At 37.5% G+C, this 13,461-nt stretch overlaps 1 protein-coding gene across 1 annotated transcript in view; it reads left to right on the top strand.

The window, feature by feature from the left end:
- Nucleotides 1-13,461, top strand: part of REV3L (REV3 like, DNA directed polymerase zeta catalytic subunit) — a 115,466-nt gene that overhangs the window by 75,601 nt on the left and 26,404 nt on the right. Inside the window, exons 15-18 of the mRNA XM_077175205.1 lie at nt 202-284; nt 1,318-1,443; nt 2,992-3,184; nt 5,530-5,641. Of these exons, the coding sequence (XP_077031320.1) occupies nt 202-284; nt 1,318-1,443; nt 2,992-3,184; nt 5,530-5,641 (514 nt within the window). The remainder of the gene's footprint in view (nt 1-201; nt 285-1,317; nt 1,444-2,991; nt 3,185-5,529; nt 5,642-13,461) is intronic.

Genomic DNA, 13,461 nt, shown 5'->3' with positions numbered 1-13,461 from the left:
AACTTACTTATGTTCCTATATGTCCATAAATACCAAATTGTAGTAGTTGTGCTTTGGATTTGACAAAGGATAAAGCTGTATTTGCTTATGTATGTAATATTTGTTTGGAACGTTAATGAAATGCCTCTTTTGATCCTTGTATGTTGTTTAATGCTTAGACAATACCATTGAGGCTAAGTAGTCTTTCACTCATGTTTACAGAACCAAAAGCTCAGAAACTGAGCCACAAGAGGGGAAGTAATACTGATGGTCTTCGAAGAGTACTTCTAACCACACAAATGAAGGTAAATTAACATTTTCTGCACAGATGTATTTTATTTTGCAGCATAGACACATTTTCATTCTTTCTTCTTTGTTGTTTTTGTCTTTTGCTGTTAAGATCTTGAAAATACATTTAAAATGGTATGGTACAAATGTTGTAGAATCAGAGCACACTCAAAGTTAGGAAGAAATTTATGAGTTTAATTTGAGGAAAACGGGTGTAAGTTGGAGATTGAAAGTGCTGCTCTAGGGTAGTTAGAAACTAATGAAACACTAAAGAGACCCATATAAAGATGTTTTGCTTTTTGAGTTACGACATCCTTTTTAAGTTGTAGTGTGATTTCCCTTTTTTGTATATATACCCAGACCTGTGTATATTTATGTGTCTCTATGTGTATTAGTTTTCAGACAATGTTCTAAGCATTTTCTGAAAACAAAGAGGGCAGTTTGTGGTGTGCCAACAGAGGAGAAAGAGGTTGGACTTACTTTACTTAAACAGTGTTTCTGCTCTCCATGTTGGAACAGAATGGAGGGCTAGGTGCATTACTAGAGTGACCCAGTAGTTTTTTCTTCTCAATATATTCACCTATTTCAAGGAGGTACTTAATATACCTTTATTTCAGGGACTTTAAAAGTGATGACTGAAGCAGGGTTTTTTGACAAATTGTTGCTCAGGAGAGAATAGAGAATTGCTGGTTTTTGTATCCTCAGACTTCCAAGAAAGCTAGTATGTGTGAGACTGGGGTTTTTTTTGGTAGGGTTCTGGGAGTTTTTAATTGTTTGGGAGGTTTTTTAACTATTTGAAACTGCCTCTTGCTTTGCTATGAATTAAAATTATTCCTAAAAGGCAGAAAGATACAACGGTTGTTTGCGTGTTGAAAAATGAAATGAGGAGATAGTAAAAGGTTGGGGACTTCTTAGTAATTTGCAGTGTAGCATTTGTATTTTCATTGATAAATTTCTATTTAATATTGCCTATTATTTAATATTACATATGAGTTTAGCAACCTGTGTTTTCTCACTATCCTGTGCTTTTTTCTTCCCCTGCCGGATAAGAATCAATTTGCTGCCCTCGGTGCTCCAAAGAAAGAGACTTCCCAGATTGAAGGACCTTCTTTAAATAATACTTATGGTTTTAAAGTCAGTGTGGAAAACCTGCAGGAAGCAAAATCTTTACATGAGGTAACTTTACCCTTACATGTCACTTTATAAAATTATAATTTATCAAGCCAATTTTATACTGAAAATAAAAAGTCGTTTTCTCTTGGATTCCCTGACTTAAAAATTAATAAGCGTCTGATGTCTGCAGCTTGTAAGTAGTTGATCTACCAGTTTCAGCTTGATGGCCAATGCCTCTAACAGTATTGAGCTAGACTTCACAGTATTTTGGTTGAGAAGGTGGTAAACCTCCCTTTAAAAATAAAAAGAGGGGAAAAATCAGAAGGAAGAAAGAGTAAGTTTTACATAAAAGCATTACCTGAAAAACTAGTTGACCATAATTTTCATGGATTGTTTCCTTAAGAAATAAGGCATCTGGCAGCAATTAGTAAGGCCCTCCTGGTATTTCTACTTGTTACCTTCTGAACTTGTTGGACGGTTTCTACTACATTTAACAAAAGGGTGCCTATCTCAAAGAAGGTCTCTTTATATCTGTCTAATGTAGGTGAGTGTTTGGTGTGGGGAGAGGAATCAAAGTGCTGGAGAAAGGGAAACAATGTAAATACAGTACTGCTGTGTTTGGCTGCTGACAGGGCAAGCAGCCTGTGTGTATATGTGCTCCTAGACAGTCTGCACACCTGGAATTAGCTGTTGGCTAGTTTGTAGAGGATAGGGAGATAGCACTGAGTAAAGGACATAAGAGAAGCCTCAGTGATCCTGGGGGAAATGGAGATGGAGTAAAATTTCACCCAGTGATGTTTGTATGCAAATCTAGAGGAAATCAGGCTGCCCCCAGAGCATCCTATATACACAGAAATACTTTTAATTTCCCCCTCATAATCTGTCCAACCTCTCTATTAATCCACATTATGAGCAATATTATGCAAGACAACAGAGCAGCAATATGGTGTTGAAACAGTATTAAATAATACTGTCTTTACTGCACAGTCAAAACATCACAGTATATAGGGATTAGTGTTTTCTAAATGTAAACCATTCTGCAAAAAGCTCTGGCAATATGATGTGAAAGTTCATTAATGCACCTAAAGGCAAAGTTAGGTATTCTTCCTACCTTCCAGTAGGGCTTAATCTTCATGCTTGTCTTGGGTGAGGGAGGGAAGGAAGAAGAAAGACCAAGAGTGATTCTTTGTTCTTCATCAGTTCAGAAATATGATTCAGCTCAATATACAATGGTGTTTGAAAACACTACAGGAATTTACAATTATTAAAGTTGAACATTGTCTGGTTTTTGTCCTATTTTCTCCTTTTAATAGAAGAATACTCAGACATACATACTGAATTTTCATAACTGAGTATAAAGCTGTGTTTAATGATGAATCTTAGTTTTTCCTAAGATGGTGCTATTTACACAAAAGTGAGATCCAAAGATGTGTGGTTAATCACTTATGTTAATTTTAGGGTGGAACCTTGTAGTTACAATGTAATACCACCATATAAATGTCGGCACTGTCCACATTTGCACAGATAGTCTTCTCTTAATTTTTTTTTTAGGAAACCTTTTCGGTTGTATGTTAGTTAACAAACTAACATACTGTCTTCATTTGTTGCTAGGTCCAGCACCTTACCCTCATCAGTATGGAGTTACATGCTCGAACAAGACGAGATTTGGAACCAGATCCAGAGTTTGATCCGATCTGCGCTTTATTCTACTGCGTCTCATCAGACTCAGCACTGCCAAATACTGATAAAAAAGAAATCACTGGTGCTATAGTGATTGATAGAGGCAGGACACCCTCAAGCCAAGGTTCCTATTTCTTTTTTTCATATTATATTTTACAGAAATGCTATTTCATAGTAATCAAACAGTAGCAAGCAAAATGTAATAGAGTATCTATATTACTACGTATCTCATTTAATTTTGTCTTGTTGAATGGCCATATTAAATATGGAGTTTTCCTGCTTATATCTTCCAAAGAACTATTGCATGGGCTGTAAACCACAAATAGCATTTGCGTGTGCAAAACATCCATGTTTGCGTGCTTGTGGACAAGCTCCTGCAGTGTTCTAAAAGTGTAAAGAGGAAAACCTGCCTTTAGTTTCCTACTCAAGTTGCTGGATAGCTGCAAGTAGAAAATGTTAAAAGCGAGACAGTATGTTTTATATTTTACTTAAGGGTTATTTTTGTGGTTTTATCTGATCCTTTTAGGATCTAAACAGGGGCCCTTATTCTATTGTACCTTTTTGGCTTTGTTTAGACCAGTGATACTCAACCTGTGGCTCTAGAGCCGGATGTGGCTCTTCATGGCCCTACAGGCGGCTCTCGCAATGTAGGCATCTGATCGGCGCTCCACTCTATCAGGCAGCGCGGGGAGCACTGAGCAAATGGACCAGCAGTGTGGGAGTCGCTGAAGTTCCCCCTCCCATAGGGGGAAAGAAAAGGAGCTGCTGGGATCCCCCCACAGGTAAGAGTAGAGATCACCTCCCACCCAGCAGCTGTGGGGCAGAATGGGGAAAAACTTGCCCTTTTGCCCCTTCCACCCCTCCACCCCACTCCCTCCTAGCAGCCAGAAGGGATTGAAGACAGAATGCTGCTGGGAGAGAGGATGCTGATGTGTCATGTCGTGATGTATCAATGTGTGGTGGCATTAAGGCAGCATCATCACACATTGAAGTGTCATGATGGAAAAAAAATCCATTGATACTTGATTTTTATGGTGCTCTACAACTCCATTTTATTAAGAAGTGGCTCTCCAGCTGTTAAAGGTTGAGTACCACTGGTTTAGGCTAGTAAAAAAAAAAAACAACAAAAAAAATCTCAAACCAAAAAACATCCCCAAAGTAGTCCTCTTTCTTTCAGGGTTTCTTTGGCAATGTGCATGTGTATCAAACCACAAAATACTGTCTAAAATATTAAGCGTGGACAAAAACCTACAAAAAAAATTAGCAATAAGGCAACAGCTTCTTCTTTTACCAGTGTATTTTGTAGATACTATATCATGTTAAGCTAAGTTCTTATTATTCTCAGTGAATTTTATTCTGGTATTATATGCTTGTTACTATCTTAAAAAAATATCTTACTGAGATTTTTCCACAGTATAGCCACTATGGCTCCCTAGGTGTGTGTGCCACTGATAGTTTATCAAGAACTGTAAAAGGTCCAATGATACTTTGAAAAAACGAAGGTTCTGATCTGGTTTTGTTAGTGAAATAAAATGATGTGTTTAAATGTTATTGTGACATTCGTTGCTTTAATTGATGTGTGCTGTCAATACTTTATTGGTTAGAACTTTTTGAGTTCCCTGTGGAGTGACTTGACATTGAGATACTTTTTTTTTCCCTTTTGTGTTATTATTGCTTTGTAAGTCACAGTACTTGTTTTAACATGTATTTCTGAAAGCACACCTTTCTTAAGAATGTGTCAAAGTAGAATGCCATTTAAAAATTCCAGTTCCTAAAATCTGCATTGTCACTGTAACAGAGCTCATACTACCTGTTGTGTAAAGAAATCAGAGTATGTGTTGTGCATTATTCATTTTAAAAGGTTTTTTTTAATATGGAAGGCAAATGCTGAGTTCCTACATGCATACAAATTTAGATATTACTCAGACATTATCAACGCGGACATTCTTAATGTGCACTAAGTGAGCATTTGGTCATGTTTTTCCATTTCTGTCAGTAACTTAGTGTGCTGGAAAAAAAGAACTGTACTGTTATAAAGCATTTTCATTCTGTAAGGCATTTTGCAAAGCACTACTCTGAGATAGCAATTAAAATTATATTTTGCATAAAAACAGTGTGTGAGCTGTCATATAGTCATTTAATATTTCTTATTAAAAGTAATTTTCCAGGAGCTAGACTCCTGTGCATGTAAAATAGTGAAAATTCTTGTGACTCAGGTTTTTTTCTATCTGAGAATCTGTGCAAGATTACCACTATGGCAGAATTCTACAAAGTGAAAAGAAAAAAATTATTCCACCCAAGAGGAACAAAATAAGTCCATGGAATTAACTGTGATAATTATTAAAGATAAAAATAAGTTGTGTTCCATGCTTCTTTTCGGTTGTATGTTTTATTCTAAAGCAGTATTGTTGACTGAAGTAATGAAATTCCTTCTAAATTGTAACAGGTCTTTTTACTTTTATTTTCTAGGGAGCAGAGACCAAGCCCCCTTGCTTACAAGATCTGGAGTTACAGGACTAGAAGTCAGTTACGCTACTGATGAAAGAACTCTTTTCCAGGAAGTAGTGAATATTGTAAAAAGGTAGCATATCTGTACGTTCTGCTTTTATTTTTCAGGCTTGGAAACAGCAGATTTAGTTCCTTCAACCCTTGCCATTCTTTCAAATACTGATTTTTTTTGTTGTTGTTTCCCTCAAAGGCTTATTTCTAGAGTGGACAAGCATGGTGGTCTTTCAAATAAAATACTTTTTGCTTTTCCTTTTCTCTGACAGCAAGAACATTCAGATCCTCTTAAGCAGCTGAGTTACAGTCTTGAAACTTACCAGCCATATAGTAATCTTTCTTAACATACAACTTTCCTGTTAACCTCAGAATTCATGACACATCTCTCTCTGAAACTCTCAGAACAGTAGATATTAAGAGTGCTGAGAGCTATAGAAAACCCCTCAGACAGGAAGAGTTTTCCAGGAACTCTGAGGCAAGACAGAAAAAACCTGCATGGTACTGAAACTGCTGCAGTTTAAAATAAGGGTTAATTGAAAAATCAGTTTCCTTCATTAGTTTTGTCTTCTCTGAATGGAAATCCCCTGCTCTATCAAACTTGGAAAACTGCTGGTTTTCCCCCTCTCCACCAAGGCTGAGAAGCCTGTTCGGGAGCCCTCTCGCCTGGTGCGTAGGTGGAACCACAGACGTCTCTCCAGACCCTACTGACAGGTGCAAAGCTGTAAAATTTCAAGGAAAACAAACAGATTTAAACTCTGAGTCACCCTGCTGGAATAGAGGCACGAGGAAAAAAACCAAACTAGGCAGAGTACATTTGCAATTCTTTCTCTCTCCAACCAGAAAACCTCTGATGAGAAAGGCTTTGACCAACCCCATGAAGCCAGAATACAAAAAGCGTTGCTGAATGCAACCAGCACAGGGTGGGTCCTGACAGAGCAGCAGATCCCTGTTCAGAGAAGACAAAATTCAGGTAAGGAATATAATATTATTTTTCTCTTTCTTGGAAATCTAGTGCTCCATCAAACTTAGGAAAATTACTTAGAATGAGAAACTGCCAGTAAATGAAGAATTCTCCACCAGTTGTGCGGAAGTCTAAAACGTGACAGGACAGAAAGAATATGGTAGAGAGACAACCCAGCAGTTAAAATATATGTTTATCACTGAAGATCAGAAGTCTTCTATATCTGTACGTGCTGAAGGCATTACAGAACAAAAAAAACATGCAATTTTGGTGTACTTCAAGATGGAATGTATCAGGTTGCTGTCTGAGAAATCTCAGCTAATGATAGCATGTGCTAGTGTATCTTTTTGATGGAACAACTTCATCCATGAAGATAGAGTTAGTTGACTTATATTCCTGGAAGATAAAAGGTTTGCTCTATTAATGGAGAGACAGACTACTGTCATCATCTTAGTTTCCTTCCCTCACAACTCTAGAACTCAGCTATCAAACTTCTGATGGACTCTCAAAAAAGATGTTTTTTGCAACTTGGACCACATCTACAGTTTCCTGCTCTTTTTCCCCCTTTATTTTCTGTAGCCTGGGCAAAAAAAAGGAGAAATTTTGTTGGAGTTAGTGTTTTGTATTTCTTAAGCACACAACAAGTATCTAGGCCCAGAGTAGCTTTAACTGAAGGAGGAAGTGTGGTAAAACCTTGTAATTAAGAAGTAGTGGAAAAACTTCCTCAATGAGAAATGAACAAGCAAGCAGCTTTAGTGAAAAATAGTAATTATTTTTTAAACAATCTTCTGTTTATCTTTTTAGTGTTTTTTTTTTCCAGCACAAGCTAGGTACTTTGGCTGTTCTGGTAGATGCACTTAATAGTAGGTCTGATAGATTAGAGAAAGAGAACTATCAGGCTATATTTAAGAAATATTACCACTTGAACTTCATGGATCAACACTCAAAATCACCTTAATTTTCAAGCAAAGAATTTCATCAGTATCTTATATTCTGTTACATGCTTTAGGCTGGACAATAATAGGCTCTTGTGACTGAATGGCATGCCCAGCATGATTGCAACCTGCTTTTGTTTCATGTTCTTGGCCTCTTGGGCTGTTGGAGGGAAGGGTGGAAGACTGAAATTCCAGATTCCTGGCATGATGAATGACAGACTGGCTAATCACTCTTGATTGTCAATATCAGGAACAGACTTTATCAACTTGTTGAAGCATAGAACAGAAAGGATCTTGGCTGCAGGAGGAATTATCTTACACAGTCCAGTTTAAGAATTCTTGTTCCTATTTCTAGTCATTCTCTTAGTAGTTGGCCTAATTCTTCCTCTTATTCCATATATGTGAAATTGTGGAACATACTTATTTATTTCAAGTTCCAGCCTTCTACTTCCTTGTTTAGGCCTTTTGTTTTCTTTCCATCCTGGCTATTGAAAATAAATAATGGTTGATTCTGTAACTTCTTGTCAATACATGTAAACTCTGAAAGAGCCGAGTAGAGAATTCTGGGTCATTGTTTCCAGCACACAGATGAAGGAAAGGGTGTTCCTGGAAAATTTGTAACTTCTGCAATACTCATAGCTCATCAGTGTCTGACTAGGTTTTTGTCACTGAAGAGTGTTTCCCAAACTTTTTGTAGCAGAGCTAAAGTTACTCTTTGTTCACTGAAGATGAATATTGCTCCAGAGGGTTCTCTGGAATAAATGAACCGAAGCTGGATTCAGTTAATACCTTCACTGTGAGGTTGTTTAGGCTGTGCTAGATCTGAATGACCACAGTAACACCTTGGTTAATACCAGGGTAAATGCTCCTCTATGGATTAGTAGATGTTGTCTCTGATTAACTCAGAGCCCTTGGCAAACAGAAATAAGTCATCTTGTGTTCCAGTAGACCAGAAGACAACCTGGTTGTTTCTCTGGAATTGTGATCTATGATTTCATCTATCCTGCAAATTCACAGATTTGTCCAGATACTGAGAAGAATAAACACCTCTTTTCTAGATTATTACTGAGACTGACTAACCTGTAAAATAGAAGTACTTACAAGTGTTAGTACCAAAGTCCATGCAGAGACAACTTCGATTTTGAAGGGTATTGGAATACTGAGGTTGAGGGTTGAGAGTCAGGAAACAGACAGAAAGGAAGAGCCACAAATACAAGTTTTGAGGAGGTAGGGAAGAACAAACAGCACAGATTTGTACAAAAGAAAAGCATAATTAGATTGGTTTTTGGTACCCTGACAACTGGACTTAGACTCTTAGACTTTGAGAGGGAGCTGCCCCTGCATAGGTCCAAATTTCCCTTCTTTGGTAAACTGTCCTCTGGCTGTAAACCAAAAACACGGGCTTCAGCTCAAAACTGGCATAAAGCAGCTGAGAGACAACATCCTTCTAATCCTGTGCAGCTGCTGGGGATGTCCTAGAAGCACAGACATGCAAGTTGTAGGCTCTCTGGAACATTGAGAGGGGATTTTTTTTTTCCTTGAAAAGAAGCCTGGACATGTATTGCTGTCCTAAAACATTCTGTTGTACTGCCTGAGGTGCTTTCCTGAACACATCCTCTGTTGATCGTAAGGTGTCAGCTGCACTGAGACAACAGAAAAAATGGAAGAATCTCTCTGCTTAAGGAAGTAAGAGAACCATCTCTCTGAACCTAAAGGCAGGAAAAAGAGTAAACACATTTAGATACTTCCCTAACACAAGAAATCTGACTGAGGAGGAGGAGAAGGTGGAATGGAATGCTACAAGAATGTTTGCATGGGGATTTAAAACTCGATAGGAAAACTAGAGATGTGCAAGCTTGATGGAGCAGTGGATTCCCATGAAAGAGAAATTAAATGTCTGGGCCTCTCCTTCACTTTTAGGGCAAATTGTTCTGCTTCTCTTTAAGGGTAGATGCTAGCAGATAGCAGAAAAGGGCTGGTCCTGCAGGTGTGAGAGGAGCAAAATTTGGGGAATTCATGTGGGAATGCACAGTCCCCATCTCTCAGACAAAGAGAGGATGTGAAAACAGGACGGGCTTGAAACAAATAGTAGATTCATTGCCACTTGAAACTTACATTCACCCACAGCTCCTTGTCTCCACTGAAGTAGTTTTTGATAGAATTACATGAGCAGAGTATAATATAAGATTTTACATAAACATTTTAGGGATAACATTTTGTATTAAACTGTTAATGCTTAATACTTAAATATTTTAATAATGTTTTTCTTGTAAGGTATAATGCTAATTAATTTTTTTGTTTGGATACAGTGTATTATATTTCTTCTTTTGTAAATGCTCTAGCAACGTCTTCTTCTTAAAATAGAGATGTGCTAATGTAACCTTATTTTTCCAGGCCAGTATCATCTTCATCAGTGACATTTTCCTGTAGAAATATGTATCACATGTCCTGTATCAACTTTATGGATTTTTGTTGTCTAAGGCAAACTGGAAAAATGTTTTCAGAGATTTCAGTTATGTGTTTGAGTCACCAAGCATTCTGTTGCTATGCACAGTTACTGCTTTTGTCTGTATCATAGGTCTGGCATGGTTCCCCACCCCCCTTTTTCTCTTAATCATAGTTGGAAGAAAAATAGCAGTCAGGAAAAGCAGACACATAATAGAAGGGAAGGTATAACTGGGAGCTTTAGTGTTCATTCACGAAATCGTCAAATGAGAAAGAGGAAGAGATGTCATAGCAGCAGATACAACTTAGCTGGAAAGGAAAATAATCGCCTTTCTTCTCTCTGCAGCATGTATGAGTTGAATGTTAATGCTGTTGTGTTTAAATCCTGCCAGCATAAATGCTGCTTTTCATCTTTGCAGAAAGTCTGGCAACAGCATGCAAAGCAGTATCAGGGCCCATCCTTCTAACAAAAGAGCATATGTTGGCAAGCACACCTCTTATTCCTGTCGTGTTACTCCTAGCCAGCAGCTTTCAAATATCAGCATTACAGTTTACTAGTTTCTTGCAGGTGTGACAGCTGGTCTCCTTACAATTTTTTCTAATAAAATAGCTTGAATTGATGTTGAAGACCAGTTTCATAGTATACTGTAAAAATTGTGAGACAGGAGGATGAAACATAAAACTTGTCCTCTTAGCTCACAGCCTGTTGTCTTTGTGGCACCATGTAAAAGGAGAAAGTGAGAGAGTCACACTTCAGCTAAGCTCTCATATCAGCTAAATTTTGGGTTTGCCTGTTCATCTTCCCATGGGGAATAATGTACTCTTTTAGCTCCAGCTATCTCTCCTTCTCTAATAGCAAATAGCATAAATACCACAGGAGGTCTCAGCAAGTGCCACACTGGTTCATTGGTAACACTGGTACACGAGACTGGGTTGCAGGAGAGGGCATTTCTGCTGCGTAAGTTGGGATGTAGTTCATGAGCAAGCAACATAGGAGCAGGAAACAATATTGTCTCTTACTAGGTGCAAGAAATTTGAGAGGTCTCTTAAACCTGTTGCATAAGATGGATCTTATGCATATGTAGTGCAGGAGTTCAGGGTTATAAGTGTTACTTAGTAGAAAGGAGTTCTTCAGTTTGTATGGGAATGCATACTGACATACATACAAAGTACATATATGTGTAACTTACTGCAGTATCTGAGCAACTGCTGAGTTGCCAGTAGTATGTTTATTGGTTTTCATGCTTTTAGAAGGATACCACTTCGATCCAAGTTTTAAATACGTACCAACTGACATTAAAGGACTGTGATTACAGGAAATTCACAGTAAGATTTGATCTCACCATTTACTAACTACTCTACCTTGATTTTCCATTTAGATAGCTTTGTATAAGTCATCTGACTGAAACTTAAACATCTGTACTTCACAATCAGTGTCTAATTAGCTATCCTCATCACCAGAAGAGTTCAACAGAACAGGATCTTGGTCTGCAAGAGATGACTAAAATACAAAGAATGGTTCACCCAAAGAGGCCTTTTTGTTCAATGACAATAGAGACCAGTTTAGAAAACTTGAGATGCCAAAATTAGCTGAAATTAGACACTCCCCTTAATACATGGGTGGTATTTAGTTGGGATGGAAAAGCAAAATAATGTGCTGTAAAGTGATAGCCTGTAAGCCAGTAATGTGCAATTACAGGCGATCCCTAATGGCCTGGACAAGCAAGACTGGGTTTTTAAAAAATCTTTCGATTAATAAGCTTTCCAATCTACATGTGGATTTACATAGAATTGTGTTAAAATATGTGATACTTAAGTTAGACACAATTTATTTCTAGAAGAAAAAGCATGTATCTGTAAACATCATAAAATAAAGAGCTTTTATGTCTTGTCCTATAAAAACCCCTTCACATCTGAAGGATACTAGAGAAACAGTTCTTGAGATTATATGCAGATGGATTACAGAGGACATTTTGTTCACTAAGTTAAAAGGTAATGGGAAAATTACCTCCAGAATTGATAAAATATATTCAGTTGTAGTAGTAATATAATAGCCCACTAATTTTGTTTAAGTAGGAAGTAAGAAAGGTAATGCCCTGCTTGGGCAAGTTACAACCCAAAGCAACTATCTTTCATCAGTTGATGAAGGACAAACTTCACCAACTTGCTGCTTCCAAACAGTTATTTCTGTTCAGAATAGGCTTATAAGAGAAAGCAAATTTCTGGCATAATGAATATTGGTTTATGTTTTCTTAAGCAGGTCTTCACGAGTTTCTGATTCACATTTGCATCTGTCATAGACCCCATCTGCATAATGCCTTGTCCTGTGTAAAATCTACAAGTATTCTCCATTTTGAATTATGTGATGCCAGTTTTCAAATATGATAACGAATGACTACTTCCCTAATTTTAATTAATCAGTACTGATTTGCCATATGCTAGGACCAGGAAAGTTTAGTTATTACAAGAATTAATTTGAAAATATGTTAATTTTTATAATGTTTATTCTATGCCTGTATAAAACATGGCATAATTCCTTTTTATTTCAAAGCAGAAATTGAGCTATTAATAATTTTGAGCATCATTTCACAATGATTGTATGTTGTGCAGAGCAGCCAGCAGTCGTAACTCATTTTGTCACTGGTTCCGTTGCTGGAACAAACTGCAGGCTAGTTTGAGTCATTTGTCCATAAATTGTTCCAAGTAGCTTTGGGGTTGTACCATTGGTAGAATAGGTTTCCATATTGAGTAAATTTACTGCTTCCACTCCTGATGATCATTTCCACCTCCAAAACCAAATAATTCTTCTTTTGACTTGAACAGCAGATAGCAAGATATCCCCCAAATTCAAACTGCTAGTTCTTTTACTTTCTGTAGAATGCCAGAAATCAAAAACTTGCTTTAGAGTCCCTTGCTTTAGGTAAAAATTGTATCGAAACCATTCTCCCAAAAGTAGAAGTAGGTGACAAAGGGGATTTTTGCAACTTCTCACAGTTGTAATAAAGAGAGAGCCATGCTGAGTAATAGCATTCAACTATTTTTCACAGAAGGTCAGTGTCCATGGCAGAAGTGTGGAGAAATTGTTTTTTGGAGTTATTCTCAGAGTAATTAGTATCTTCAAAGTGAGTTGTGATTGCCTTTGGCTAGGACATATAAGCAAGGAAGACACTTTACTGATAAAGTCTGAAGCTTCATTTGTAATGTCTGTGATAGAACTAACTCAGTATTCAGGGAAAGGGTGTTCTGTATTCAACAGTCAAAAAATGTTTGTTTAATGTGTTCATGGATGCAAGGAGTACAGAGTTCCTGTCAGTAATCCAAGGCCCCTGCCCAGTCCCTCTATAAACTAAGGTCTACAAGGCTGTGTCCTGTTGTACTGTTGGGTATAGACTGAGGTACAGGATCCTCAGTCCATCATCCATCCTCTACCTCCTGACAGCTGCCCTGATGTCATTCAGTTGTATTGAATAGTGCCTGCTGCATCAAGGTTGGAAAATACTTTAAAAATCATTCAGTCTAACCAAGAAGCAGCTATTCATCCCACTGAAACTTCCTTTG

Source organism: Agelaius phoeniceus, chromosome 3 (assembly GCF_051311805.1).
Source record: "Agelaius phoeniceus isolate bAgePho1 chromosome 3, bAgePho1.hap1, whole genome shotgun sequence".
In the NCBI taxonomy this organism is placed as follows: Eukaryota; Metazoa; Chordata; class Aves; order Passeriformes; family Icteridae; genus Agelaius; species Agelaius phoeniceus.
This window is presented reverse-complemented; position numbering and strand designations above follow the sequence as displayed.